Source organism: Syngnathus scovelli, chromosome 8 (genome assembly GCF_024217435.2).
Source record: "Syngnathus scovelli strain Florida chromosome 8, RoL_Ssco_1.2, whole genome shotgun sequence".
NCBI classification, from domain to species: Eukaryota; Metazoa; Chordata; class Actinopteri; order Syngnathiformes; family Syngnathidae; genus Syngnathus; species Syngnathus scovelli.
Window position 1 is genome coordinate 11,588,377 of NC_090854.1, and position 24,859 is coordinate 11,613,235.

At 41.9% G+C, this 24,859-nt stretch overlaps 2 protein-coding genes across 6 annotated transcripts in view; one reads left to right on the forward strand and one right to left on the reverse strand.

Annotated features, from left to right (window-relative positions):
• The window catches only part of uggt2 (UDP-glucose glycoprotein glucosyltransferase 2), a 41,612-nt gene that overhangs the window by 6,509 nt on the left and 10,244 nt on the right, over positions 1 to 24,859 (forward strand). For 3 of the 5 annotated variants that reach the window (XR_007483341.2, XR_007483342.2, XR_007483340.2), the window contains exons 13-39: positions 105 to 224; positions 330 to 415; positions 530 to 665; positions 913 to 1,044; positions 1,139 to 1,303; positions 1,902 to 2,025; positions 2,103 to 2,201; positions 2,433 to 2,527; positions 2,944 to 3,150; positions 6,336 to 6,467; positions 7,657 to 7,787; positions 7,948 to 8,043; positions 8,145 to 8,247; positions 9,472 to 9,551; positions 10,284 to 10,473; positions 10,551 to 10,709; positions 10,785 to 10,870; positions 12,458 to 12,542; positions 13,147 to 13,229; positions 15,922 to 16,026; positions 16,143 to 16,227; positions 16,668 to 16,850; positions 16,926 to 17,086; positions 17,466 to 17,580; positions 17,731 to 17,847; positions 17,982 to 18,141; positions 18,306 to 18,489. Coding sequence is in view for 2 of the 5 variants with exons in the window: in XM_049728690.2 (XP_049584647.1) it covers positions 105 to 224; positions 330 to 415; positions 530 to 665; positions 913 to 1,044; positions 1,139 to 1,303; positions 1,902 to 2,025; positions 2,103 to 2,201; positions 2,433 to 2,527; positions 2,944 to 3,150; positions 6,336 to 6,467; positions 7,657 to 7,787; positions 7,948 to 8,043; positions 8,145 to 8,247; positions 9,472 to 9,551; positions 10,284 to 10,473; positions 10,551 to 10,709; positions 10,785 to 10,870; positions 12,458 to 12,542; positions 13,147 to 13,229; positions 13,333 to 13,413; positions 15,922 to 16,026; positions 16,143 to 16,227; positions 16,668 to 16,850; positions 16,926 to 17,086; positions 17,466 to 17,580; positions 17,731 to 17,847; positions 17,982 to 18,141; positions 18,306 to 18,328 (3,339 nt within the window). In the remaining 3 variants the exon portion in view is untranslated. Of the gene's footprint in view, positions 1 to 104; positions 225 to 329; positions 416 to 529; positions 666 to 912; positions 1,045 to 1,138; positions 1,304 to 1,901; positions 2,026 to 2,102; positions 2,202 to 2,432; positions 2,528 to 2,943; positions 3,151 to 6,335; positions 6,468 to 7,656; positions 7,788 to 7,947; positions 8,044 to 8,144; positions 8,248 to 9,471; positions 9,552 to 10,283; positions 10,474 to 10,550; positions 10,710 to 10,784; positions 10,871 to 12,457; positions 12,543 to 13,146; positions 13,230 to 13,332; positions 13,414 to 15,921; positions 16,027 to 16,142; positions 16,228 to 16,667; positions 16,851 to 16,925; positions 17,087 to 17,465; positions 17,581 to 17,730; positions 17,848 to 17,981; positions 18,142 to 18,305; positions 18,549 to 24,859 lie in introns of those variants that run through there. The other 2 variants (XM_049728690.2, XM_049728689.2) reach the window with 2 other exon arrangements.
• Positions 19,566 to 24,559, reverse strand: dnajc3a (DnaJ (Hsp40) homolog, subfamily C, member 3a). Its single transcript, XM_049728702.2, has 12 exons — positions 24,270 to 24,559; positions 23,312 to 23,422; positions 23,099 to 23,223; positions 22,932 to 23,006; positions 22,541 to 22,693; positions 22,273 to 22,454; positions 22,048 to 22,167; positions 21,502 to 21,607; positions 21,306 to 21,429; positions 20,303 to 20,435; positions 20,087 to 20,235; positions 19,566 to 19,989 (listed from the first exon to the last, which is right to left on the reverse strand). The coding sequence occupies exons 1-12, from the start codon at positions 24,349 to 24,351 to the stop codon at positions 19,853 to 19,855; spliced, it is 1,497 nt and encodes a 498-aa protein (XP_049584659.1). The 5' UTR covers positions 24,352 to 24,559; the 3' UTR covers positions 19,566 to 19,852.

The following is a 24,859-nucleotide window of genomic DNA, read 5'->3' on the forward strand; positions in this document are numbered from 1 at the left end:
TTAAATTAGAATCTTGGAAGTCTTTCATTTCAGGATGCGCCAAGCATATCCGGATGTTACCATCCTCATTAGATCGACTTCATCCTTCAATGTTCTGTTCTCAGTGGATGAACGACATTGAGAAGGACCCGATGTACAGCAGCTGGCCAGCGGGATTCCAGGAGCTGCTGAGAACCACTTTTCCAGGAGTCATCCGACAAATCAGACGCAATTTCTTCAACCTGGTGATGTCGCATTAGTTACTTAATCCTCAGAGGCACTTGTTGATTGCCATTTTTATATCAAGGCTGACACCACCATTTCCTAACCTCGCTTGGGACATTTTGTAGGTTCTGTTCCTCGATCCGGTTGAGGCGAAAAGTGTCGAGCTGGTGAAACTTGCCGGGCTGTTCTACAAACACAAGATCCCCCTGAGGTCGGTGCATCTGCTGCTGTTTCATACTCCACTTTGTGCATTTATAATCCTCACCAAGGCGCTCTTTCTCATTTCATCTGCAAATTGAATACTTGTTTTGCTCACTATGGCCAGAATTGGATATGTGTTTGTTGTCAACGCCCAAGATGAGATTGATGGCTTCTCGGATGCGGGGGTTGGCTTTTACCGACTCCTGAATTACATCGCGGACGAGTATGATTTATCCCAGGCGCTGATATCCATGGCCTCGGTAAGTGTATCGCAAATATAAATCTCTGTTGTTCGCACTGCAGTTTGGAATAACTTAAGTACTTTACTCACCGTATGCTCAGTTGTTTTCTCGCAGCCTCGGTCATCGTGTCATTTTTTTTACTCTGTGGGTTATCGGGATTTCCTGTGTTAGTGCTCTGTCAAATAGTTCTTGGAAATTGTTGACGGAGGCGGGGGGGGGAGTGAGTCTACAATTAAATCTCATCCAACTTGTCACTTCAATGCAGTTGTACAACAGAGTCAAGGACGGGGACACATTGACGACTGACACAATCACTGCTTTCCTGAAGAGCAAATTCCCTAAAGCCAACGCTGAAAGGATTCTAGGTGCCAAATCGGAGTATGATGAAGGAAGGAAGGTAAGAACATAAATGGCGTCTTTTTATTCGCATTTATAGTCAGAAATTAGTCGTGAAAAGTACGTATTGAAAATCAGTTTTTTATGTGCCCCAGGACGGCACCCTCTTTTACAGAAAGAGTGGCCTAGGTGCCCTTCCGCTGGCGTTATTTAACGGCGTCCCCCTGAGCCCAGTTGAGATGGAACCGGATGAACTGGAGAGCGTCATCCTGCAACACATAATGGACTCCACCAGCGCTTTCCAGAAAGCTGTTTTCATGGTATGACTCCACCGCATGGTCAGCCTCCCAGCGGATGGCCACATAAAATCGCAAAGAATCAGTCAAAAATACTGATGTACTGTTATAAGGGCATTTCGGTTTACGAGATCTGTTCCTACCGCGGTGATGTAATTTGAATTTGCGTCACTTGCCTATGCTAAGGCAGTAATAATACTGCTTAATTACTGTCGTAAATGTCTGAAACACACTTCAAGACCATGAATAAATAAATCAAATAAAAATTGTATTTTATATGGCCGTGGTAACAAAGCTTTATTGTGCTGTGTCGCAACAAAATATTGTTCTTACGGCGCTGTGCAAACAGTTTGACGACTGTCAAATGAACTGTACGTCAGGGCCATCATAAACATAGACACACTATTATTATAGTCATGGTAGAAAAACAGTCGGAACTCTTCATTTGGGAGTTGCTTTCTCGCAGTTCACAATAAATAGAAAGAAAAGAAATGAATTTAATTGCAGGCATAATGAAAATAAAGCAAATCATGATTTGTCCAAACAATCAGGAAAGTTAATATCTGAGCGCCGTGGTTAAATAGCTTACAGTATGGCGTAATGAATCAACTACTGTTTGTAGGGTCACTTGACTGAGGGAACAGATGTGATGGATTATCTCATGGAGCAAGCCAATGTGGTACCCAGAATGAATCCACTCATTCTAAGTACAGAGCGGAAGTACTTAGACTTCACTTCTTCTCCAGGTGACCTCACCGCCACAAAAAGTTTAATTTGGATGCTTTTCTGATAATTTTGGAATTGTTTTTATTTTGTTCTACAGTTGTAAGTGACTGGGATGATGCAACAATGTTTTCATTCCTGGACTCCAGAGACAAGACTGCTGTGATGGCTAAGAGAATGAAATACCTGACTAACAATGGTGAGGCTTTTTATTCGTGGTTTCACCGACATACAGTATATTTGATCATTTATTTTTTTATACATCTTTTGTTACATAGGACTCACATCACCATGAAAAGTAGTTCAATGCAAATGTAACACCAAGCAAGTCTACAGTTCAAATCAAAACAATCTTTAGCTGTTCTATTACTGATTATCATTAGGTTAAATTCCTACACTTGTCATTGTTGATGTTTGTCTTTTCCCTCAGATGAGGACGGCATGAGCGCCGTGACCATGTGGATTGTCGGAGATTTCCAGAAACCCGCGGGAAGAAAATTGCTGCACGCTGCTCTTAAACATTTGGTATGTATGTAACTTCACCCACATTGATCGAAAATATTGTAATAAGTATAAATCACACATATTGATTCATAATCTTCAAAGGAATTCAAGTCATACGGGGATGGATGAATTTTGTCTTTAAATTAAATTAAGCCGTTGAGGCTGCTGCGGTGTTGAGTGTACAAAATAAAAAGCCAAGTTATATATTCTCATAAGTGATTATAGTTCAATTATATGTAATAGCCACCAGGCATTTCCAATATGTCGGGAAGCAAACGTTGAATTCAACCAATCAACACTTATTTCTTGTGTGCTGCCTGAATAACACCACCCGTGCTCGAAATAAAATGTGCGATAGATGTGTGCGTTACTTCACTGCATTACTTACTGTATATGTGTGTGTGTGTGTGTGTGTGTGTGTGCGCGCACACAAACAGAAAACCAGCCCCGGAGTGCGTGTGGGGGTGATGGATAATCCCGGCGAAAGGCCCAACGAAGATAACACGGCCGTGTACCGGGCTATCTGGGCTTCACTCCTCACCCAAAAGAATAAAGCTGCAGCTGAGTTTGTGCAAAAACTTGCAAGTGAGGAAAGTCACCAACTACTCCAGCAGGGGACCAAGATGAAGGACTTGCTGCTGCAGGTAAAGGAAGAAACATTTGAACTGTCTTGCATAATTCGCAGCTATCGGGCAGAGTCCTTGTAATTCATCACTTTTCAGGAGAGCCCCAAAATGGCTAAACGGTTTGTTTTAACTATTAAGTCTCATCAAAGAGAGCAAGCCGTTTTCAACACTTTAGATGGGACCGAAGAAATATAAAATTGACTTGATTTTAACTATAAGCTTTAAGTAGCTGCCTGAGGGGTGTCACATGTGGTTGTATGGGAAATTTTAGGGCCGCTTTCAAGGTGGTTAACTAATATTTGACATGAATAAATTGAATTGAATTAAGCCCGCAATATACAAATTATTAGGCATTGTATAACATTAGATCATCACTGTCTAATAAGAATAAAAAAAAAAAAATACTCACCCCTTGAAGACCCTGACAGACACATAATGGAGAGGGAAAATTGTAAAAAAAATTTGAGGGGGGGTGTGTGAAAATATGTCCTTAAATTATTGAACTTGAGTTGAAGTGTAATACATCGTCACGCATGCTCAAGTGGTATTGATCTTGCAAATGCAGCAAAAAATGTGGATACAGCAGAAATGCAAAAAGATTGACGCTCATTCAAGCAGTTGCGATGATGCACTTCAACATACTTCCTTGACACCAATTTCTCGTTAGCGGAGGTATCTTGTGACAAAATGAGCTCTTTAAAAAAAACTGCGAGATTACGCAAATACGTTTTTCAGCAAATAGATGAAGGTAGTAGGCTCCTGCAGAAAAGCAAAAAAAAAAAAAAAAAGCAAACCACAAATAGGTTCACTATTTGTTTTAATGGGGAATGATTTGACAGTTTGGCCTATCATCAGTTACTCGTGTTGCTTCTACTGTGATATTTTTATAATTTGGCTCTTTTGCTCTGATGAGTACATTCAAAAGAATTATCCTCCATCAAACACCAAACATCTTGAGCTAAGGTACTAGAACAGCTTGACACGATTTTGCCCAGCATTTACAGCAGCAGGCTGAGGGGCAGACACAAAATAAAAGTACCTGCGGTCTATTTGAGAAACCGTATCCATTTTTGGCAGTGAGGTGACGTTACTGTTATTCAAAGGAGCTGCTTCTCACTTTAAGACAGATAGGTCATAGTTGAGAGGCAATGACGGACCTGATGTACTAACAAACTTTTCAACGACTTAGCTTTCCCTCCCCCTGTGCAAGCTGAAGGAGTTTTTGACTGGCAGCTTTTCTGCTGGTGACTTTTTCCTCACACATTCCCACTTGACTGTGACAGACTGCACCACCGTCCTCTGCGCTTCCTCGCTTTTACAAAGCACAGACTGCAGTGGCGTTTCTTTCAGCGCAAATCGATCACTGCTCTGAATTATGGCAGTACGCACTTCTATAGAATGGAACACGTTTCATTTTCACTTCACTGCAATTTGTTTGTGTGATTCTGTTTATTATTTTTAACAGTTGCGAACAAGTTAGAGGTGTCGCCATTGTGTAATTGAATTTCTATGTTGCGATGAAGCCTCTTTTGGAAATATTTAGAAAAACTGACAGAAACCAACATACAATCGGCAAATTATTAAAAATACATGCATAAATAAATAGCTAGTAGTAATAATTTCAATCTGGGTTGTGAGATCATCATTGTGATTTTCACATCAACAAAGCCAAAACTCTCACAGTGTTTAACATTTTTGTATTATTTCCTGCAAAATTCTTCCGGGTCCTCATATTGATGCCGCCGTTATTGCCATCATATTTATATATATAAATTGAATCTAGAGTCCAGAAGGTTTTCAAAAGCTGTTATGAAAGCATTTGTTTCATTTTCGTCATGTCCTTGGGTTTTTGTTTTGTTTTGTTTCGTTTATTCTGCTGCATGAGGAAGGAAATTGGAGATGTTCCTGAAGCAAACTGATTTACTCGTCAAATATGTAATTCCCTGGCACAGGGGGGAAGCGCCTCAGGAAATATATATATTTTTTTGCAGGTGAAACATGCAATCAGTCAGCGTCAGTGAAATGTGTGTATTTACGACTTGAGCGTGGGGGCACTGTATCAGTGAAATAAGTGACAGCATTTTAGGCATAACCGACAAGCATAACAGCAAAAGGGAGGATAATAAAAGTCCGATGCGGCCGCTCGCAGAGATTTCGTCCAACATCACTTTCTTGATTGAAGTGCCCTGTCTGCTTAAATGGTGATTGATGAGCCCATCTTCTCATTCCCCTTCTGAACATCAGCTCTTAGAATACGTTTAGAAGTGCGTGTGATGCTCGGCAGCCCGTGGACGTCGAGGTGGGAGGCTCGCTCACTGTCAGTTCCACTCCATCTGTCACGGGGGCCGGCGCACGGTGGCGCATAACCTCGTGTCCGGGAATGGATGAGCAGCAGAATGCATTATTTCATTAAGCTTTTATTGCCCTTTCTGGTCATACGGGACAGTGATACAAGCCGTCTGGTCCTAGCATTTTCGCCGCCATTATGCGCCGGCTTTGACTGTAACAAATCATGTGACGGGAGGCTTTGAAGCTCCCGTCTGGAGAATGTCCTCTCACGCCGTGTACATTCAGGACTGACGATAACAAACATCCCTTCAATTATGCCGAGTTTAAGCAGTGCGAGTGGGCTGGAAACAGCAATGTAAGGAATGGGAGGATGTGTGAGTTGAGACCCGGAGTCAGGGGACATGAGTTTATTATTGGCTGCCAGACAGTCTTGCTGACTGGATTGTGCTGACATTATTGGTATTTACCTGTTCTCCTGAGAAGAGGAACGTTGCAGAAACTAATAACCTGACTCCACACCACCCCTTTCACTCCCACGCCTAATTTGTTACACACCAAAAAATGGCAGAGATTTAATTAAAAGTTGTTTTTTATTAATTAGAAATTGATTCATCTCACTTCCACGTGCGCGCACACGCACGCCAGGCCCGACAACTTGGTCGGTGTGTTTGAAATATCTGACAGCCACATCGATGCAAGGCACCAAGGCTATTGTGAATAATAAAAGAAAAAAAAAACATGTAATGTTGGCCTCCTTGTCATTCATTTATCATTCCCCCAGCCCTGCAAATTGCTCCGATATTGTTTTGGACATGCTGTAATAGGGAAAAAGTCCTTGAGCTACTCTATTGGATTGTACAGTACAACCTCAATACAAGCAAACCTTTTTTTTTTTTTTCTTTGTCTGCTCTTAGGGCATGGACACAGACGCCTTTGAGAAGAAGTTCAACACACTACAAATAGATTTTGTCCGCAGTCAGCGGCTCTTCTGCCGGGATGTCCTAAAACTGAGCCCGGGACAGAGGGCAGTCATCAGCAATGGCAGGGTGAGTACATCGAATATACGCCCAGGAATAATTCATTCATTTATTTATCAATGCTCACCCTAATAGTAAGTGTCACCAACTGTATTTGTATATTTTCTCTTGTAAGGAGTAGCCATGCCAATAGACGGCAAGCACAATTCAAATTATCATTCATACGTTATTCTGCGGTGAAAGAGTCATTTTAAAACAGACGGGAAAAAACACGCAGAACACGGTGATTTAAGTGGGTAAAACATTGCGTTACAATCACATTACATTGAACATCCCCCCAAGGCAAGTAGTAAATAATACATTACAAGCCCAGATGTCCTCGACTCAACCTTCCGAGGCGCGGATAGATGGGAAGGAGATTGCGGTCTGCATATAAACACAAAAGCAACTGTTTAAAACGAGTATTTATTTTAGTCACATTGTTAAGGGGAAAGTTTGTTCATTTATTCAAAGCAATGAGACAAGATGCTGTGGCAATTCTCAATTGGGTTTTGCATTAGCTATCCATGCTGAAAGATGCCAAAACAATTCACCAAAGAACGTCAAGTCAAAGGTTACAATTTTTGAAAATGAAAACAGCATAAAACAAAGTGGAAATGTGCATTACGCAGACTTAGAACATACAAAATGCTGCGGGTTTTATTGAATCAATAAGTATTTGGTCCAAAACATAACTGAGTACTTGGCAGAAAATTCCTTGCTGGCAATCACGGCGATGCGACGTTTTATGGAGTTGGTCACCACGTTTACACACATCTCAGGAGAGATTTTGTCTCACTCTTCTTGTGTTGCTCTCTAAATCTTTCAAGTTTCTTGGCTGCCGCTTGCAAACTCGAAGGTTCAGCTCCCTTCACAGGCTTTCTATTGGCTTGAAATCTGGAGACTAACTCGAGTGATTTCCAGCCACACATTTGAGTGTTGTGAAAGAAGTTCGCCAGGAAATGATCCAATTTGACTTCATGAGTTTGAGTGTTCTTATTTATCGACAACAAATCATGTATGTTTTATTCTTGTCCATGTCAGCATCAGGCAGAACGATTAAATGCTCTTCCACCAGAGGGCAGATTATACAATGTCTTGATTTTTGTTCTTATGCGATTTCCACCTCGTGTTGTTCCTAACTAACCGACAGAGTTGGAAACAATGCCTCTTGTCAACGCTGTGTTGCGACATTATTCTCGTGTGCGGTGTGTGTCAGATCCTCGGACCAATCGAGGAGCACGAGGAATTCACTGCAGAGGATTTCCAATTGCTGGAGAAGATTACACGGAGCAGCTCTGCCGAGAAAGTCAAAGCCCAAGTTAAACTGATGGGGATGAAGCCAAAGCAGTACGTTGTTTTTTTTTTTTCTTTCTCTCCCTCGCCTCCATTTTATTTGCCCTGTGAATGTTTGCGACGGATGCTTGAGAATCCCATAAACCGTATGCCTCGGAGCTGTTTATTGTCCAAACATGATTTCAAAACATACAACTCCTTATTTCTGTCTCAGTGCCAGCGACCTGGTCATGAAGGTTGACGCGTTGTTGGCCGCAGCCCCCAAGAGAGAGCTCCGAAGGGATGTCAACTTTCTCAAAGAGAGCCACAGGTGGCCAATTGTGCTTGGGAATTGAAATAAAATTGCAACATCCAACTGTATTTTCAAGTTGAACAAGACTTTGGGGCTAACCTTGCTCTATCCGCCCTCAGCGTGTTGCAGCTCTCACCCCGTGAAAACGAAGTGTTCTATGATGTGGTGGCCATCGTTGACCCACTCACCAGGGCAGCGCAGAAGATGTCCCCCCTGCTGATTGTAAGTTATCGGCGCTGTCAAATGAAAACCGTGTATATCACGTTTTTTTTTTTTCCTCAGGAGCAATAAACCACAGATTTACTGTGATTTCATAAAAACACATAACAAACGCTGATAGATAGATTTAGCACCTGATGTTTTCACAGCCGATGCTGTCCAGTATATTGTACCATATGAAGTACTAACTTGCAAATATTACTATATATTCATCTGCAAGATAAAAAATGACAAAGTCAGGGTTTAGTGTTCCAAACTTCACTTTCCCACAAATGAAGTCAAATCGAGCTTGCACGTGTTTGTCAGGCTTTGTCAGAGAGCAGTGGGCTTATTTTGCAGAGCGTCACCACAGATGGCCCGGTTAATATGAAAATATGACTCACTCTGTTCAGGCAGCGAATGAATCCGCTACGGTCAGCGGACATTGTTAGCTGTGTGCTCTCGGGCTAGCAATGCAGTGTTCAGGAGAAATCATGATGGCGGCATATTGTATTGATTTGTGGTTGTGTTAGAGGCAGACCCCGTGCACAAAACCACTGACCCTTTGTTTTGTTTTTCTTCTAGTCAATTGTTTATTTATTATTTTCACAACAGCAGTAGCTCAAGCTGTAAGGGCTTGATTGGAAATGTTTGGCTTGGGGACCGGAAGATCGGATCGATTGATAGCCACAGACTAAAAAAGTCCAATATGCGCCACAGACTAGAAATTTGGAAGGTCTGAGTGGCTGGCAGTTAATATTTGAAGCGATGCTGGAGTGAAATAAAACATCCATTACCTCATTTGTGTTGCTGCTTTTCTTTGTGAGAGGGAGTTCTTAATTGTCCGCGTATGAACTGAGATATAATTAGACATGCAGTAGGCTAATATTATTATTTTCTAATTGAGGGTGAAAAGATTAAAGGCGTTTAATTGTCCTAAAGGGTGAATTTGTAGTTTCATAACTGCTAATGAGACAATTTCTGCTGAACTGGCAAAATTGTAATGATGTGTGCGAATGAAATTCAATAACTTTTAAGAATACAAGACTTAATAAATTCAAAGGAATAGTATTAGATGAAAAAGAAGATATCAAACCAGCACCACCCAAGTACAGGTCATCTGTGAGATGTGAATTGAATAATCCTTTCGGGAACGTGATGAAGCTCTTTTTTTCCCTCCACTGCCTGCTCTTCACTGCCTCCGCTTCTTAATTTTAAAAGTCTCTTTTCCTTTGTGGCCTTCCGCAGGTTCTCAGTCAAGTGGTCAACTTAAGGCTGCGGTTGTTCACCAACTGCCGGGCCAAGTTGTCCGAGTTGCCCCTCAAGAGGTAGGCTCGGCGCTCCAGCCGTAATTAGGTGCTCCCGTCAGGCTTGTTTGAGTGTCGTCGCAATGTTCACTGAGCATCTCTGCCTCACTCCTCCACTCCACGAGATTAAACCGATGCAATCTGCTTAATATCGCTGCCTTATTGCTCTGGGGCTGCTCTTGCATCTCGGAGCAAATTGTACTGCCGCGTTACCAAAAAAAAAAAAAAAAAAAAAGGTCCAACAAATCAACAACAAACAGACACAGTCTTGTAACTTTTCGAGCACCGTGAATGTGAGTCAGTGATTTTTATTCTTTTTTTTAACACAATACCATCGCCCCAATTTCCAATAGAGTTTTTCAAGAGTCACGCCAGTATGTCCGCACTTGACACTTTAGTTCACTTTAAAACTAAAAACTGAAATTCACAGCACGAGGCAATGCCGCTATCACTTTTACACTAAACATGAGCCACCTGGTGATCATAAACTTGCAGTTGTTTTCACTTGCATTAATGTTCGAAATAACCTTGAATAATGAGCCATATGCTGCTTGCACCAGATTTTATCTGATAAAATAAAGTAGCCTCTTCTAATAAATTTCCATGAGCAAAATAAATTATTTGAGGACTGGAATACATCGTACATATATATATATTGTGTAACAAAAGTATTCTGTCTGCTAGCCCTTATGTTTGTTTTTAGAAATATTTTGTCTTTGTTTCTTTGTGCTGACATTTCATGTCTGTCCTCAGCTTTTACTCTTATGTATTGGAGTCTGATGTCATCTTTTTGGCCAACGACTCGGCATCTCCCGGTCCGGTGGCCCGCTTCACTGAGCTTCCCGAATCTCCACTTCTCACCCTTAATATGATCACACCCGAGGGATGGATGGTGCAGGCCCTCCGTAGCCCCCATGACTTGGATAACATCCACCTTCAGGAGGTATGCCGCTGGCCCTCCTTGACCTTCAGTTGATCATTTTTATTTTGCTGACAATTCAAACGGTGACATCACGCCAGGTGAGCGGGATCGTGACGGCAGAGTATGAGCTGGAGCACCTCTTGCTCGAGGGTCACTGTTTCGACCTGTCGACCGGCCAGCCTCCCCGCGGATTACAGTTCACACTGGGCATGAGTCGAGACCCTATCATGTATGACACTATCGTCATGGCTAACCTGGTTAGTGATTTACGCGGTTACCATGGCTGCGTACCTGTTACCATGATGTTCACTATTTGTGCTGTTTTGCAATAGGGCTATTTCCAACTGAAAGCCAATCCTGGCGCCTGGCTGCTCAGACTGCGTAAAGGACGATCGGAGGACATCTATCAGATTCTGTCGTAAGATTTCACCAGCACTACAAATTTCGACACGGTTTCATGCTAGCGTGTATTCCATTTTTTTTTCAATCTCGTCTTTTCCACCCATGTACCTGTTTTAAGATGGTCAGGTAATAGACTAATTAGGTGTCTTCACCAGAACCCCCCTCAGCATTAAAGGCTCTTTTTAGCTGCCATATACCGGTAGCTATGAAAGCCTATCGCTATGGTAACGTGGCGAGCTGCTGACACTATCTGAGCTCCAGGTTTTGATGAGTGCGGGGAGTTGTGTGCAACACAGAGGGGGGGGGGGGGGGGGTATGTAGGAGGAGTACGCTGCTGTTAAAGACATTGGGAAGGAGGGGAGAGGGGGTTCAGCTGGTCACCCGTCATGCCATCCACCAACCCGCAATGTGCAGCAGAATGGTTCAGCCGGTAACGCGTAGGTGTGAAAGGACGCGTGTACGAGACAAGAGCGCACTTGCGTCTTCTAATTTCTATGAGCAAAGAGAGTTTGAGCTTGCTCTGAAAAGACAGACTTTCTCAAAGAACCGCATAGCCTTTCCTGTCAAGGCCATAATGGCCCAAATCCTACTCATCCGTGCACAGTCTACAGGGTCTTCCCTTCTACATGACCCTATAGGATCATAGGTACTGTCCTCCCTGGCACGGAAGATTTAGGACACGCACCAGTTTCTAGTCTTGTGGAAAATCATATAGGACAAGCCAAGATTTATTCCCCAATCCTCCAGGTGAAGCAAAAAGGTGATGTCATTTTTCACCTTGGCAGTGTCATTATTCTTGTGGTTAGCGGGCACTCGGCTCCGCTTTGGTGGCTGATCAGAGCCGAGTGTCCGTGCACCCTTTTCTGCCGCTGCTGCACCTCCTCGCCCTGACACCCGTGATTGAGATGGCCTGCTCTCCACTTCTCACAGAAAGCATACAGATTGATTTCTGCTCCCTTTTTTACACAACCCCGAAAGCCATAGGTTCTCCTGCCCGTGGCACTGGAGCGTGCAATTAGTTCTCACCAAAACAAAGCCATTTGTCATAATGATAACCTTAATTTTTGGCGATTTTGTAACCTATTAGGCTTCTCAATGTCTTACTCTGCATCGTAGACGATAAGTCACCATTAGACTCAGTAGATCGCACCTGCCAAAACACGCTCGTCGCCACTCTTCAACTCAATAGCTGTGAAAGGCCAGTGTTACCCGATCAATACTGCACAGACGTTTCCATTAAATCAGCCGTCTTATACAGTGCAGATGGGAAGTAGTAATGGATAAAACACAAGATATGTGTTTCCTTAATAATGACGGAGGGTAATGAAGTTGGTTCTACTGTCACCCCGGCTGCCGAGTGTCACTGTTGGCCGCCGTCAAACACAATCAAGATAAAACACATTTCAATTTGGAATTGAATTAATTGTGCTAAATTACTGAACCGATATACGTAGCATATTACAGATTATGATCATTATTGAGAATATTGAGGTGGAGTCTTTGAAAATAATTGTTTTGTCCCCAATCCAACCTACCTATTTAATGACATGCTTATCATTTCTTGCGGAAGTAACAATAGTAACAATTGTTATTTTTATGATAGGCACGATGGAACCGATTCCCCAGGAGATGACGGTGACGTTGTTGTCTTGCTGAATAGTTTCCACAGTAAGATTATTAAAGTCAGGGTGAGTGTGTTGTATTTTTCTTGTTGTTTTGTATTATTATTATTAGTTAACGATATACAGTGGAACTTCCAAAATTGAACAGTCAATTGTGTGATGCTATATGATTTGCAAGATGCTCTAATTCCAAAAAAGCCATCCCATAGGAATCATGTAAAGTGAATTAATTCATTCCAGATCATTCTAAACCATTCAGATATTTGGCGCTCCTACTAACCAACCGATGTAGGAGGTAATAACATTAATATACTCAGGATATACTGTATACTAAACACAAATTCTTTTAATACTCCGCATACGATCCAGAGCAAAGAAGCAGAACACTACTAAATGTTAAACTTTAATTAGCAACGCCAGGACTGTAAACGGTAAGCTATAAAATAGTCTTATATTCCATAATGGTGAACATGGGAATTAACAGTTGCATAAATGTTTATCTTGCAAAGATAATTTACTGTGGACAACTTTAAAAGGCTGTATAATAGTCTTGTGCAAGATAATGGCGGACGTGGGAATTAACAGTCACACAAATAAACATTTGCATATCTAACAGAGGTGCAAGTTGATGATGGTCAAAAACTAATTGAAACTTTCTGTTGTGTCATAGGTGCAGAAAAAGGCAGACAAGATGAATGAGGATCTTCTAAGTGAAACAAGCGAAAGCAAAGGCCTGTGGGACTCCATAGCAAGGTCTGCATGTGTGATATGTTAGTTGACATAGGATGAGGTGCTTCCCTCCTTTTGTCTGTTGATTGGCAGGAACAACTTTGTCAATGCCACGTTATGGTTTCAGGAGATCTTATTCATCGCCGGGCTCCAGACTACATTATTATGCTGTAAGAGCTAGTCTTGCAAAAAATATGTGCTTCTGTAGGTATGTGTATGCTAGCCTTTGTGTGTGAGTGCTCCCCCAACCCCTCTCTAATTGTGTGATCTTGTTTGCTCACCCTAACGCTTGCTGCGTGAAGTGTCTGGAGTACATTTTTGACAAGCTAGGCAGTGTGGTTGCAACCCATCAGTCAACAGTTAACACCTTCAGTCATTTTGTTCCTCTTTTTTTTTTTTTATATGTATATATTTCGGTGCTTCTTTTATTTGGTGCTTCATGCCGCTGTGCTGATCTGTCTTCAACGCAGAGGTGAATCCGTGTCAAAGGTGATGATTATTTTACAATCAACAAAACTACTGATGTCAAGACATATATTTTGCACACACACACACACACAGTTGTATACCACTGCAATCTAAAACCACAATAAGCATATTGTTAAATTAAATCCTCTAAGAATCTTTTTTTTGGGATACCAGATTGCATTAGATCTTATATATAGATAAGATATTATGCAATATATTCTCTCATCTCGTGTCTTGTACGTGTATTTTATCTCATTAGGTGAACAAATGTTAGGTCGGGGTCACCGTGACACCCAGACCACCTCGTCTGGCTTAGTGAAAGCTGTGTTTCTGTATTAAAAAAAAAATAGTTTAAGCGTCCTCCTGGTGGTCTCGTAGTAGAAGGGTAGAAGGAGGTTAATTCGGGTGGATGGCTTGTCTCATTAAGATGCCAGCTGGATACATTGAGCAGAACAGGTTATAGCGGTACTGTGGCCTTGGTGTGGACCTTAGCCGCGTGGATGGCATAGCAAATTGCCGGCTGCCTGGGAAACACCATTTTATCTATTTTGAAGTTGGTTTTGGACCTTCAGGCTATGACGCCCTTAACATTTTTCAGCACTGTGTATTTAAACGCATGTCGCTCATTATTTAATGGAACGTAAAATAAAAAATAAACTATGTTTTTGGTCACATTTGAACATATGTAATGGTCGTACAACTGCAATCGTAGGTTCACATACAAGGCGGGCCATAAATCTGAATTAATCCCTCAATTCATTTTCTATTCTGCTTGTCCTACCGAATGTAACAAAAATATAATAGACACTTGAGTTTAGACTTTCTTGCTCCCGTGAATCATTTGTAATCTTGGGTCCACTTTAGGGGATTTGTTCTAGAAGATGGAAGGAAGGTCATTTATTGATTGAAACTCTCACAGGAGTTGGTCTCTCACAGGCAAGTCTGTGCATCTTGGCAATGTGCATACAAATGGCAATCTTGATCTCGTGTCAAGATGTAATGTCTTTTTTTTTTTCCACCTTTGCTTTCTGATAGTTTATATCGTGAGTTTGATTTGATCTCATGCCCGATATCTGAGATATCTAAAATCGCCTAGTTTTTTTATTTGCCACGAGGGTTTTCTCCTGCAATTGATTAAATGTGACCGCGTGCCTCGGTGGAGCAACTAAATTACATTTGCGATAGGTTTATGGTGCGGAATGCGAGGGAAATGTTGCGCAAATGATTCCCTCATTACTTGAAATATCCCAGCATTTAGTCTCATGGAGTAGCACACGCTTTGCATTATTTGCAACACACTCACATCTCCGTTGTGGGAAAACATTTCTGTTCCCAAGGACTTTTTGCCTGTTAGTCTTATCCGGTTGTGCGGATTGAAGCAGAGCTGAGGTTATTGGATGTAGAGAGTTAAGTGGAATGGAAGGTTTTCAGGATGGAGAGCGAATGTTACAAATAGGGGGAGTCCTGGCTTGGGATGGATGGCTTAGATAGATTCGATTGTCGAAATCACTCCTTGCGGTTGCTTTGAGAATATTCCCTCCGCGAACTTCCTACTCACAAGACGTTTCATGTGTTTTAAATAACATTAAATCAAAGTAAGTCCAATACGCCAAGCTAGTTGAGCAGACAAGTCTGTTCTCACTAAAAAGTTAATTGTCACTTTTTATATGGTATGCCAGTGTGGGTATTGTGTGTTAGTACTTGTGCTGGTAAAAATGCTCTGATACTACAACATCGATACTTTTTTACCAGCCTGCTAGATTTGGTCCTTTTTGAGCATACCGGGTACTCAGAATCATGATGTGCTTGCTTCGTTGATCCAAATGGTCAATGAATGCAAGTAGTAAGAATGTCAACATTTTTGTGTTTGAATTTTTTTTGTTTTGTGAATGCCATGTGCTTTGAGCTTTTGCGAGTGCAGTGACATGTTTCTGAAAAATAGTTTTTTTTTTCTTCTTCTATCTTGACATTTAGCCTAACGATGCTCTGCACCCACAAAGATTGCCAATCACACTCAAATGACTCCACGTTTATAAATATGTTTTGTTTATATTTTGTAATAGAGTTATTGATCCAATGTGTCCCTTAAGATTGGCTTCAAACAGTCGCTCACCGTGATACATAGTGTTTTTCTTTCGTTGTCCCCGGCTTCATAAAAGCCCGGCGATTTCCAGGCGTACTTTTGATTCACTGTATGAAAGACATCCATCAATGTGGAAAATAAGACAATTTGTTGTCTCGTCTACAGCATCGCAGGAGGAAGCCCCAAGAAGGATTCTGGCGAAAAGAAGAAGGAGGATGTTCTAAACATATTTTCAGTGGCCTCCGGTCATCTGTATGAGCGCTTTCTGCGGTATGAGCCCCTTATTTCTCAGAGCCTCTCATCGGTTACGCTCCAGGCTCTAAAAATCATCTTCTTTTCATCCTTGATCCTGCGAGTTCTCCCTCCCCTTTCCGTCTCAATTTCAGGATCATGATGCTGTCCGTTCTCCGCCATACCAAAACGCCTGTCAAGTTCTGGTTTCTCAAGAATTATCTCTCCCCTTCATTCAAGGTAGCACTTTGGCCTGCATTTAGCTTTTCTTGGTGCAGTATGGTAAAAAAAAAAAAAAAGGCAAAAACGGTGATGAAAATTGTTAGGTGTGTGTGCCCCACTTAAGTGTGTGCGACTTTACCTTTTGATTCGGTCAAAGCACGAAGATGACAGTCTCGCTGGTACTTCTACTGGATGTTTCTTTGCCTCAACCCTACTTTGAATAACATATTCCTCTCGAAGATTCCTTTTGATATCATCATTCTTTTGAAGTCTCTGACCTTGGAAAACAACACAGCGCCTCCAAATGCACTTTTATTTCATCATCTGTAAACAAACTCGCGCGTTCTCAAATAACGTCATAGCACTTCTGCCTACAGGTTTTTATTGCATACTGACGTTTGCAAGTTGTGATGTGATTGGTGGATACGAATTTGTTTTCTGTCACGATGACTTGTTAGGAGACCATCTCCCACATGGCAGAGTCCTATGGATTCCAGTATGAACTTGTTCAGTACAAGTGGCCACGCTGGCTCCACCAGCAGACCGAGAAACAACGCATCATCTGGGGCTATAAGATCCTCTTCCTGGATGTCCTCTTCCCCCTGGCTGTGGATAAGATCATTTTCGTGGACGCCGATCAAGTCAGCATGAAAGCCGATACTATAAAGATGGTGACAATGGTAGGAGTCAATGTTCCTGTCTTGGTCCCTTCACAGATTGTTCGAGCAGATCTAAAGGAGTTGCGAGATCTGGACCTGGAGGGCGCTCCATATGGTTACACACCTTTTTGCGACAGCCGTACAGAGATGGACGGTTATCGATTTTGGAAAAGCGGCTACTGGGCGTCACATCTGGGACACAGGAAGTACCACATCAGGTACGCTTGAGCCACTGAATTACGCTACAGCACTGAATTATATCAGATTTTTATCTTTTGTGCAATTTGTACACAAAGGGATGGAACGTGTTTCGGGGGTTTCTGATTTATCATTTAATCACCAAAAATAAATTTACAGATTCATCGATGTTTCAAACGATCATTGGCTGCAGAAAAATTTTAATAGTTAGGCTATACTGTGGCTTCACGTTTATAAACGTGTCTACCACTTGCTGAGCGTGTCCATTGTATTTTTCTTTTATGAATCAACTCCTCCGAGTCATTTTTTTCTTTTATTAAGTGCTTTTTTATGGGGCTTTTAGTCTGAGATTTCTCACAGCTGCCTCGTGTCCTCTCTCTCGCCATATTTCCTCCGCAGCGCGCTCTATGTGGTCGATTTGAAGAAGTTCCGCAAGGTTGCGGCTGGCGACAGACTGCGAGGACAGTACCAAGCTCTGAGCCAGGACCCAAATAGTTTGTCAAACTTGGACCAGGTAAAGTGCTTTTTAAATGAATCACTTTTGTACAAAAAAATATATTTTTTAAGTGACTACCTCTGGCACAGTGTTATTATCTTTGTAAAGGTACAATTAGTTCTTGCATTGGATCTTGTTTGACTGACTGTGTAGCTGCTATTGTTGTAGGACCTTCCCAACAACATGATTCATCAGGTGGCCATCAAGTCTCTCCCTCAGGAGTGGCTGTGGTGTGAAACGTGGTGTAATGACGCCTCCAAAGTGGCAGCCAAGACCATCGACCTGGTGAGAGCCGCATCCATGACAGGGGAAAAGGGACATTCGGCTGTTAACATGCATGCCATACAGAGAAATTTGAGTCACTGAGTGAGAACTGTAGTGGGCTGACTCCATTTTTTATTTTTATTTTTGTGTCGCAGTGCAATAATCCCAAAACCAAAGAGCCCAAACTGACGGCAGCGGCGAGAATCGTGCCCGAGTGGGTCGACTATGACAATGAAATCAAGCAATTGCTCAAGGGAATCCAACAGCGGGAAAATGTCAAGACGTCTAAACGGACGCGGTCGCAACAAAACGGAGGTGCGCACAGCATTAACACTTGAAAGCTGTTCATAAGATATTTTTTTCTTATGAAGTATACTTGCTAACCTCCCAAAATTGCATTGCATGCCTCTTAATTTCTTTTGTTTTTAATGCTATTTTTTCCAAATGATTACTTCGAAAACTTGTTTTTTCCTTGGCAGGCCACAAGCGTGATGAACTTTAGCAAACAGATCAAGAGAGACACCTGACGAGTGCACGCTCACTGGCGATGTTATTTGGGATATTTGCCACGTGTGCTGCAGCAGTCAATTAGCTCCATCCACGCCTGACAGGTTCAAATAACCAAGAGGGACACTTGGAAGCATGAAGTAGAGTGAAGGAAAGGTAGGAAATCAGGATTGTGTTGGAATACATTGCACAGAAATCCTGTCTAATTATCATAATTTTTTTTTTTTTATTATTATTATTATTAAATGCTGGAACATGCTTGTCCATTCATCCGCAATCAAACCGTCCGGTATATTGACCACCATAGTTCTTACAAAGTACGTCAACAGAAAACCACTACAAGAAAAAGAAGGATATGCATATTTTTGATTGACATTTTCTGCATGTTACGAGAAAACATGTAACAAACAAAACAAGTATGAGAAGTAGTCGATGTTTTCCAAAGGAAAAAAAATCACAAAATTAGCTTTTAAATTTTTTGGGATATAATTATTTTTATTTTATTTAGAATGAATCACCATACTTACCCGTTTGCTATTCGACACTAAAAAGTCCTTTCCAGTCGTTGCCTAGCAACAGCCCCTCCACATAAAGACTTTTAAAGATATAGATATTGATATCAAGGCACATTGGTGTTTGTCCTTATCATGCTTTTTATCATATTTCCCTTAAAAAGTGGCTAGTTGGGAGTTTTTTTACGCAGTCCTTTAGAAGGAGGCGTCTGTTCGAGAGGAGGCCTTTATTTGTACATTTTTCGCCAGCCAATCACAGCGCTCATGTCAAAGCAAAGCCAATATGTGCAAAACTAGCTCACATAATAGAACTTGACAGGGTTACTGGTTTAGCATGTTCAGTGTGTACTTTTCTAACTTATTACATTGCATCTTTGTTACATATTGTCGTCTTGCTAAAATAATGGCCCAAGTCATTTCGTCAGAAAACAAAACAGCCAAATACTGATATTCATTTCATTTAAGGGGTTGAATTGAATGATCTCTTCAGGATCAAGAGGCAAAAAAAAATGTGAATGCCATTATTTCAGAAGGTTTTGTTACTCAGTATTATGCTCTCAGGAATGAATAATGTTTTTCAGCTTGGCCAAAGTCTTAAATAAAACCGCAAGTGGTCCACATTTCGCTGTGCCGTGTCACCTGTTCACATCATTCAAGTGTCTGTGAAAATAACTGATAATTGAACAAAATGAGTAGTGTGATCAAACACAAGTGAAGTGCTTTACTTTATATAAATAAGCTCTTTATTTACAGGTCAAGACACTTTCCAGTCATATAAAAATAGCAGTTTGCTGGCACAAAATTATTTTCTGAATGGATGCTTATCAAATAGAAAACATGAACCCCTTGCTCCCAGTACTGTGGTTAAAAAAAGCTCCTCTTTGTTTGCATAGCAACGTGTCATATTCAACTGGAGGAGTCCACATGTTGACAAATTGCTTTAATTAAGTTCACATTCTCCTTTTTGAATTGGTAAAGAACTAACTTAATCTTGAGCTCCGGCACCCTCAGTTAAAGTTAAATTTGAAGTGGAAGTTTCCCGATCCGAACGGGTTGAAGTTGTGGAATTGATGGCCTCCGCGGTGAACTTGCTGACTCTCGGGGTCCATGGGGTCTTCGCCGTGGTCAAACTTGGTTCGCATTTCTGAAGGATGTGGAGCAAAACACAGTTATTGCCTTGATTGGCCATTACCGCAGTGCCTGACTTTCTTCCGGTTTGCTGAGTTGATTGTCGTTCTTACCCGGGTCGGTTAAGACCTCCTTGGCCTGAGCAATGTCTATGAACTTCTTTTCGGCCGCCTTCTTTTCTTCTGGATCTTGGAAGTTGTCCGGGTGCCACTGTTGTGCCAGTTTTCTGTACGCTTTGATGATCTCTTTCTTCTGGGCCGTCCTGTTGTGTACCATAACAACCTCAATGACATGTTGACATTTTGTAAAGAATGTTTGCAAGTTTGTACCTCTTGACTCCCAAGATTTTGTAGTAGTCTCTCTTCTTAGACTGCTTCAAAAGGCGCTGGGCTTTGTCCAGACCTTCTTGAATCTGACGGTCATTCTCGCTGTGTTCGGATGCACTTTGGTAATCCCTAATAGCTGTAACACAGGAGGAAAAGACCATTTAGTCATACTCATTCTCAGCCAATCGGTGGGGGAAAAAAAGTTAACATCCAATCCAAATGGTATTTAAGTTTTTGAGTTTGAATTTAATGTCATTCCCACATGTATGTTATATTAGATTTTTTTTTTTTTACTTTCTGAGTTTAACTGGTAGAGCACTTTAAAACAAGCCCTGCTGAATACAAAAAATATTGAGTGCCACCGATTTGAACTGATTTTTATCTGCATTCAAAATGATACCTTTATTCCAATAAGCTACACTGTAAAAAAACATTTTTGTGTAATACTCTTATCAATATTTTTTTTTATTGTGGCATCATCCCTCACTTTGAGCACATATTGCAGCTGCTCCAGGCTGCTTGTGCTAAAAGGTGAACTAAGTGGTTTCGGGCCATGACACTAAAAGCCACCGCGACCACGTCTGAGCGCTCCTGCCGTGTTCATTGTGCATTTGAGCTGAGTGACAGAGTTGGACAAGACGCTCAAAGAGGTTGTCGGGTCTGCGTCTGCCTGGAGGGATGCTGCTATTAAACCCGTTAAACAGACACGATTGGGTGGTTTTTGCAATACGTGGTTGTAATGTCTGAGGATCGCATTCAAGTGACAAGTTCAGACAAACGGCAACCGAGGTTTGCCAAAGACAACAGCGGCTGTCAGGTGGGAAAGGAGATTATTCACCATCTGCTCTCATTTGATGTTGGGATGCTTAAGGGACACTTATTAGAGCCGCTGGCTAGATAATTAAAAAATATATATATATAGCCTAAAGCTCCGAGCCTACCTACCATTGCACAGATGATGAACAGCGTACAAAAATAAGAAAGGATATAAAATGACAGTGCTTACCCTCCTCATATTGTTCATTTTGGATGTAGGCCTCGGCCCTGTTCTTCAGCGCGTCGACGTTGTGCGGGTCTGACTGGAGGACTTGGCCGCACACCTTAATGGCTCGGTCGGGCTGCTGCTGGCCCTGTGAGAGTGAACACGCTACTTTTAACAAGAGTACTTATAAGTATACAGTAGGGAGGGTCGTTTTTTTTACATGTGTCAACGCGTGGCAGATGCGCTCATTCGCCAGCATTATGAAATGAGGCACATTGGGCTCCGTCTTCATCACCGCCTCAAATTTACTTACAGCCTCCTCGTACCTGAAAGGTAAACGCAAAAACGATGAGGTGCTAAAATGATTCAAGAGCCATGTAATTCTCAAACCACCAGTAGTATGTGGGCTCCCTCTAGCGGTTAGCACAAAATCATGTTACAGTAGCTTTTTTTGTTAAATCTTTTCAAATCATTTGTGTATTCGTTAACTTTTGAGTACAATAGTCACACATTGTTTTTAACAGTCCATTTAATTGAACCTTTGTGTAGTATATTTTGATTGAATGTCTTTTAGGTAGTTTCTTATCTGCCTATTTTAAGAACAGTTTAAGCATAATGTCAAACAATAAAAACCTGCCGTGCTTTTGATGGACACTTAGGCCTACTTGTCCAATCTAATGTAGATCATAATGGTGATGCCCAGTGTAAACACATAATTACTGATGTAATGTATTCTCACATGACTTATGAGCCAACACACACACACCTCTGCTCTTGGATGAGTTCCTCAGCAGACAGGATTTGTTTGTTGAGCTTTTTGACCCGCTTGTAGTGACTGAAGCACTGCTTGTGATCGGGGTCCAGCTTTAGGCACTCGCGCACCTCACTGCGCATCACACCAGAGGAGAAAGGGGGGAAAAGTGCATAAATTGTAATCCATAGTTACATAAACTTGTTTCATCTCTTTGCATTGTTCCTATCGTGTTCTTACTTGAGGGACATTTCATGGTCGCCCATGTTGTAGTAGATGGTGCTGAGCTGGTAGAAGGCTTGCGTGTTGTCATTCCTCAACTTGGACGAGACCTTTAGGTCACTGATGGCCTTCCCCATTTCGCCCATTTGAATGAAGCACTCGGCGCGCATCTCGCGAGACGTCACGTCCCAAACACAAGTCTGTAACGTGGGACATAGCTGACTCAAGCTGTGGATAAACGTGAGCAAGCAGTTATGGGGATGGCAGATAAGTTGACGCGTCTTGCCTCAATGATGGCGTCAAACAGGGCAGCCGCCCCAGCGTAGTCTTTACTGTTGTAGCTGTGCCGCGCTTCAGCAACCAGACGCTGGATCTCGTCGGATTTTATCAGCTGATTCTGGGCCTCGGTCGCCTCATTGTCAGTAGGGTGGACCTTCAACTGAAGCATCACATGCAGCAGTCAGTTAGACATGTTTCAAGTGACACCATTTAGGAGTTTTGGCTGTAGAAAATGTACAAAATAGAATGTAGAAGTATTCTATGTACAACAATGTTTTTAGTACAGAGGATTTCAATAGTTGGATGGCTCTGTGTGACACCAGTTGAATAACTACTGGCAATGTAGCAGCAGAGCAACACTGACACCTTCAGGTCAAACCAAATTTAGGTCCACTCACCACCTTCCGGAAGTCATCCTCTGCTTCGTCCAGCATGCCTTGCTTCAGAAGAAGGTTTCCCCTCTGGAGACGTGCCTGATGAAGGTTAGAATAACAATTTGTTAGGTGCCAAACAATGTATGAAGGTTATTTTTATAGGTACAATGGTTTGGAAGTGCAACACTCACAGATGTGAAGTCAGGTTTGAGTTCAATGACTCTGCTCAAATCTGGCAGCGCCGACTTAGACTTGCCCATGGCCAGATACACTGTGGCTCTCCTGTAATAGGCCAAGTAGTTTTTGGAATCTCCATCTGATCAGAGGACAGCAATGTTTCATTACATGGAGATACATAGGCAACGAGATGGGATGTACGATATTGACGTTTTTAGGCTACTTACCCACAGCGGCATGGAAGTGAGAGAGGGCGTCGGCTAGTTGTCCCGCTGCGAGCAGTTTCTTGCCCATCTCCATGTGATGGTCTACGCTCCCTTCCCTGCCACACTTGACTCCTGACAAAACAAGGGGTTAAGGGTTTGACACTATCTGCCAATGACAATGACCTCAAATCTGGGGTTAATGGACAGTTTGGGGATGTTATAAGGAAGAGGAACTGTGCATCCTCTTTGGTGTGTTACTTGATTAGGCTCCAGGGCAGGTCACTATTTTATGAGTCAGACTTTTCCTAACATGAAGATTATTGAGAGAGTTAACATGCATCTTTGACATCTATAAATATATAGCAGTGAATGAGTTACACCCAGACACCGTTCCAACCTGACTGATGACATTTGAAATTCAATGCAAGTCATCAGAGCCGAGGAACGATCAAAAATATACAGCAACATTATGCATCATAGGTTCGTGCACTCATGCAAGGTACAGACTTCGATCGCACGTATAAAGAATACTCAATACTTTCATTTTTGATCAGGTAGATCTTTTTAATGCAATAATTTATTGGTCACTCGAAAATCTACGTGTCTTTCTTCCTGGTCTAAATAGACAAAATTATGAAAACAAGTTTACTTTTCAGTGGGGACTGTACTTGTTTATTTGAGAATTAAATATTACGATACGTCACTTTAAGTCACTTCAAACATAACAAAAAAATGGGTAGTGTAGGTCCCTAATACACAAGCAAGGATAAATTTAAGTGTCAACAGGCTACAAATGTATAAAATAGATGGGAAACGGTTAGCTAGCCTGCTAATGTATTGACATATAAGGCTACGTTAACGTTAGCAGTTACCGATTTAGCTAACGCTCGTCCGTCGTTGTATGAAATTACCAAAAAGTAGCCATCTACTGTCGTAAAACCTAACGCAACTATTTCTAGGTTACTACTGCACGACTTACCTTCGAATCGCATGTCAATCAAAACAAGAACATATGGCAAGTAAGTTAGTAGCTTGTGTGCCACGTGCTCCACGGAAACCATGGTTAAATCCCACTCGAATGCTTCTCGGTGTCCGTGGCGTGATGACAATTGTTCAAAAGTGACGTTATTGCAAATGTGTTTGGGTTTGAAGTCCGAACCAGTCCCATGTGTTGACAGCTATGAAGCGATGAGCTGTAAGGAAGCTCTCCTCTCCTTCCTCGTCTCCTTCACTGGCAGCCACACACAACTCCGCGGACCGGTCGTGGGACACGCTGATTGGCTGCCAGGTTGACAAAACCACGCCCATCCGAAATGCTTCAACTGAGTGGAGCCACGGCATCACACAATGGCGTTATCGGATACACCCTTCCAGTTTTTGAAGCAATTTACGTTAATTTTCCCCATTTGTACTCATATATTTATATAACAATTTGTTCTGCGTATGGAAGATGTTGCTTCCCCCCCCCCCCCCCCTTCTACAAACTAGAGCCTCAAGGTGGCCCCTTTTTCTGAGACTAAACACTAAATTTACATATTTTACATGCTGTGGATTGTATTTCATATTAAA